The sequence below is a fragment of the Gobio gobio genome (assembly GCF_949357685.1).
Source record: "Gobio gobio genome assembly, chromosome: 23".
Lineage (NCBI taxonomy): Eukaryota > Metazoa > Chordata > Actinopteri > Cypriniformes > Gobionidae > Gobio > Gobio gobio.
This window is the reverse complement of record NC_137119.1, coordinates 28,120,787-28,125,668: the sequence shown is the minus strand read 5'-3', so window position 1 is coordinate 28,125,668 and position 4,882 is coordinate 28,120,787. Positions and strand designations below refer to the sequence as shown.

Here is a 4,882-nt window from a genome sequence, read left to right as displayed (position 1 = left end):
AAAAGCGTCTTTGGGGTTTCCATGGTTTCTACAAAATAAAAGGAAATCAAGGGTAACGCGGGTATGTCATTGACAGCCGACGCACGGACACAGTCCATGGGCTGGTTAAAATTGCTTATTTCTCTGGATTTAAACATTCTTGGAAGCACTTGGGATAATGTAAGTACACAAGTCAACAAAATGTATAACACCTGTGGTTTTTGAATATTTTAATCCAAAAATCGTACATATTGTGCCTTTAAAATAGAAAACAGTTATTTTAAAGTAATAATATTTTACAATTTGATCAAATAAATGCAGCCTTATTGAGCATAAGACATAAAATACTTACAAACCCCAAACTTTTGAGTAGTATAGCTTAAACATAACTGTCATTTAAGATGTGTTACATTATATAATGCAAATTATACATTTTATTTACTTGCATATGTTCTCTTGCATAAATATTGTTGTATTCTGTTCAAAAACATATATTTTTATTCACATCATCAATATCCATTAATAACGTTCTACTTGAGAACCACCCCCTCCCCCTGCAGCTGTTACAAACAAGCAGGGGAAAACCACAAACCCGCTTTTCAGCTCAAGTCTAGACGCAAGAATAGAGTGATAGTAAGATTTGATACCTCTAGTGATACAGATCATTTTAAGAGGCACTACTACAATATATTCAGACGATAAAGAACAGAAAGGCTAGATTGCTGTGATCTTGCAGTACTTTATCATAACTGAAAACAACAGAGTGGTTGTTTGGCAATGAGACTTTCGTTGTTTTTGAGGTTGGCCATGCTCCAAAAGTAAAGTTTCAAATGTGCAGCAGTGTGTGAATCATGAAATACCCAGCAGTCCAGCCTCCTCGTCGAGAGCGTGCTAAAACAGTGGTTACTAAACGAGTTGCCTTACTTCCTCATATGATCTGCATCTCCGACTTCTGAGTTGCTGTCCTGAGGGTACGTATCTTTCTTCAATCTCTCATTAAGCTGTTCATTTTGATTATGTCAATGGATTTGAACATTTTAAATGCACTGCATTGTAAAATATAATTAAAATGTCTGGCTTTAATTTGTGTTTTTGAAGGCAAAAGAACCACCAGATGTATATACGTTGTGACTTGGCACTTTCAAAGGAGCTACAATTATTATTATTAGTATATTTACATGAAGTATTCAAAATAATTTTTAAAGGAATGCAATGAGGGTTTACAAAATACAATGACTTGTACATTAGCTGTTCTATAGTACATTGTAAAAAACACTGTAATTGGTAATATTTAACATTTTATGCATTAACTTATCAACTAACAATGAGTAATACATTTGTTACAGTATTTATAGGATTAATATAAGTAATGTTAGCTGCAGGTCAATTCAATAATAACAGAAGCTTAACTAATATTTAGGATTAATGTGTGCGTTAATGCATATTTTTATTGTTGGTTCATGTTAACTGGAGTAAAACAAATCGAACCTAATGCTAAGATGATACCGATTAGAAAACACCCTTGTGTCCTTCCAAACCCGTATGAATAATTTCCCCTGTGGAACATGAAATAAGATATTTTGAGAAATGTGTGTGTTTTGGATACCAGCATTCTTCAAAATATCTTCTTCTGTTCCACAGAACCATTTTGGAATGACATGAGGGTGAGTAGCCTAAATTTACAATTTTCAGTTCTGGGTTAACTATCCTTTTTGAGTTTGTTGCATCTCTTTGGATACATATTGATGCAAAATCTGATAAAACACCAAAAACTCAACATTTGATTTTAATGATTAAAACATTTGTACAGTGTAATTGTGAGCTAACTAAACCAGGATCACTTTTCCACATGTTAAACGACTTAATCACACCTGTCTTTGACTTCCAGTATGTTTTCTCTCTAGGGACCATGACGATGAACACCACCACAGCTGCCAACATCACCGTGACATCCAGCCCTACTTTAGCCCTCCTCACCGAGCCCTTCAGAATCTCCCTTATCGTCATCTACTCTGTCGTGCTTCTGGTGGGCATCACAGGCTTGGTCCTCATGTTCAGCTTGCTAAAAACCAACATTCGCTCCTTAACCACCATCGCCTTTTTGAACCTGATGGTCGCACATTTTCTATTCCTGCTCACCGTGCCATTCAGAATCTACTACTACTCCGTACATAGATGGGCTCTGGGGTATGGGATGTGTAAACTGGTCAGCGCAATGGTGCATATTCACATATACATGGTGTTTACCATCTACGCCATCATTCTTACCCTTCGTTTCCTGCACTACTACAAGAAAACGCAACGGACTGAGTTCTACAGGCGGCTGCACGCGCTGGGCGCGAGCGCTGTAGTGTGGTTCCTCCTGCTGCTCATCATGTTACCCCTCGTGCTGTCTCAATACGGGGATACGGCGCCAGACATAGAAAGACAGTGCTTCCAATTTGGGAATATGATACAAAAACACGAGGTCATCAAAGCCGTGAACATGATTCTGTCCATCTTTATTATCAGTGTGTCGTGTATTCAGACCTTCATCCAGGCGATCATCCTGCACACGTTGATACGCAAGCACGGATCCGCCAGCCGCTCCCAGCAGGAGTTTTGGGTCCAAATAAAAAACCTTATATTTGTACTTATCATGCTCACCTGCCTGGTACCGTACCACCTTTTTCGGCTGAAATACCTGAACGACACTGTAAATCTTTATGCGATTAATGAGGTGTTTCTGGCCATCACGGGACTTACGTGTTTCGACATGCTGACGTTCACTGGGAAGGGCGTGTGTCATGTGTGCTGGACCTAAAGCACATCATTGACCATCAATCAGGGTCTGCAGATGGGAAAATGGACACTTTAGAAACTTTGGAAAGTCAGTAAATGTGAAGGAGCAGCAGCTGACCTTTTTTTTTATTAAAGCTACACTGTGTAACTTTTTTAGTTTATTCTTAGCTAAAAACACTTAGTTCTTTCAAAAATATATGTGCTCATTAATGTATATTTTTTTTATAGGCTTTATGGACAGATAGGTTGAGAGTGACTCTTGAAGGACCAGCACCACATCCTCTAGTACCACTGTTTGAAGAATTCATCTTCCAGAATCTGGCAGTGCGTTTTGGGAGTTCATTTTTAGTCCATCTCTGCAAAACGGACTTCAGGATGGACTAAAATGAACTCCCAAAACGTACTGCCAGATTCTGGAAGATGAATTCTTCAAACAGGAGGATGTGGTGCTGGGCCTTCAAGAGTCACTCTCAACCTATCTGTCCAACAAGCCTATAAAAAAACCTTCTTCATGTATTTTACAACACTTCAGCTTGTGATTCTTATCTAGTGGGGGTCATTTTTTAGGATTCTTTACCTAACTGAAGTCTCTGAGATCCTGACACCTTGCACTTCTGGAGACTCCAGGTAGGTTGCAGCTTTGGAAAATGGTGGCGCTGGAGACTAAAGGGTTCCTGATGGTTTCACCCTTAATTCTTCACCTTAATTCTTAATTCTTTTGCAGTTAACAGGTGTCTTTTCTTCACCACCTGTTTTTGTCAGATCCTGCTGACCCAACGAGCATTTCACTGTCCAATGGTCATGCCTTAACTGCAATGTCTAGTATTGCATTAGTATTAAATTCTTCTCATAGGCATTTAATACTTTTTGACTTTTCAGTCTGAGTTAAATCTCTTTTTTGGCTCAATTTATCTGTAAAAGAAAACATGCCTAATAATTCTGCACACCTGAATATAAGGTGATTTTCATTTCCAGCCTTCATGAACAATTATATATCACTTATACATTATTAAATACTAAATCAATAGTAGTTATTAGGATTACTGTGGTTTGGAATTGGTCAAATGTGCCTGGAAAAAAAATATGATCAGAAAATCAACGTGCCTAATAATTCTGCACTCCCTGTAGGTGGAATGCACTTGAGTAACATAAATGTACATTTCAGTATCATAAATACAGTATACCAAAAATAGCACTAGATAGTAGGCCTACCACAGTATCTTTCAAGAAGTGTGACATCCCAGATGAAATGGCAGTTGTTTAGAAAGGCCTCTTAGTATTGACTTTATGCGTTTGAGCTATAAGTAGCCTACTGGCAACTAGCCTAATAGGTATATTAATACATAATAATATAAGTAATTTTTGTAAAAATGCAACTCAATGAATGTGAGGCTTAAATTTAATCTCATTTAGTAAGCATTTTAATTGGACAAAAATGGATGGACTAAAAATCACAAAACTCTTTTATTTCAGGAGTTATGAATCCATTTCAGCTTGTAGACATACATGTGTCTCCTCGACCAAAAATATCACAAAACCCTTTTGACTGAGTTCTTTAAAATGCCTCAATCCAAATTTATTGCCTATAACGTAGCCAACGTGAGCCGCAACAATTCACGAGTGATACAGGGTCATTGGTTTCATTTCTTGGAACGATTTTAGACAGAAGTTGTGTATGTATGAGTTTAAAAACGTGGTTTTCTTCAGTTATAGCCAATTATCAGACAATGACCAATCGATGCTCGACCTCTGATTGAAAGACATAAAAATAGAGATCTGGTGCCCTCTTCTGGTAAACACGAAGAACCTCAAAGACCCGTTCGGAGGTTAGTTGAAATGTAAAATTACAGTTGCTGTAAAACTGTGATTTGGGTTATTAGTGTTCAACCAAATTGTTTATAAGCAGGATTTTTATTATTTATTGTCTGTTCAAAATACAAAATGTGTATTATGTATGAGATGTAGTAGGCTAAACATTAAAGGCTAAATTCAAATGTTTCTACCTATATTTAGGCTTTGTACTGTACTTGTTCTTGACGCCGTGAACCCACGCACAGGTAACACGATTCATGCCTTCTGTTTTATTGGGGCTAGTTACTGTTTAACATCTCCACCCAACTTT

At 37.5% G+C, this 4,882-nt stretch overlaps 1 protein-coding gene across 1 annotated transcript; it reads left to right on the top strand.

Moving 5' to 3' along the window:
* Positions 1 to 1,561: 1,561 nt before the first annotated feature.
* Positions 1,562 to 4,760, top strand: gpr141 (G protein-coupled receptor 141). Its single transcript, XM_079806863.1, has 2 exons — positions 1,562 to 1,643; positions 1,884 to 4,760. Exon 2 carries the CDS (start codon positions 1,889 to 1,891, stop codon positions 2,780 to 2,782), a length of 894 nt encoding a protein of 297 aa, XP_079662989.1. The 5' UTR covers positions 1,562 to 1,643; positions 1,884 to 1,888; the 3' UTR covers positions 2,783 to 4,760.
* The last annotated feature ends 122 nt before the right edge of the window (positions 4,761 to 4,882 follow it).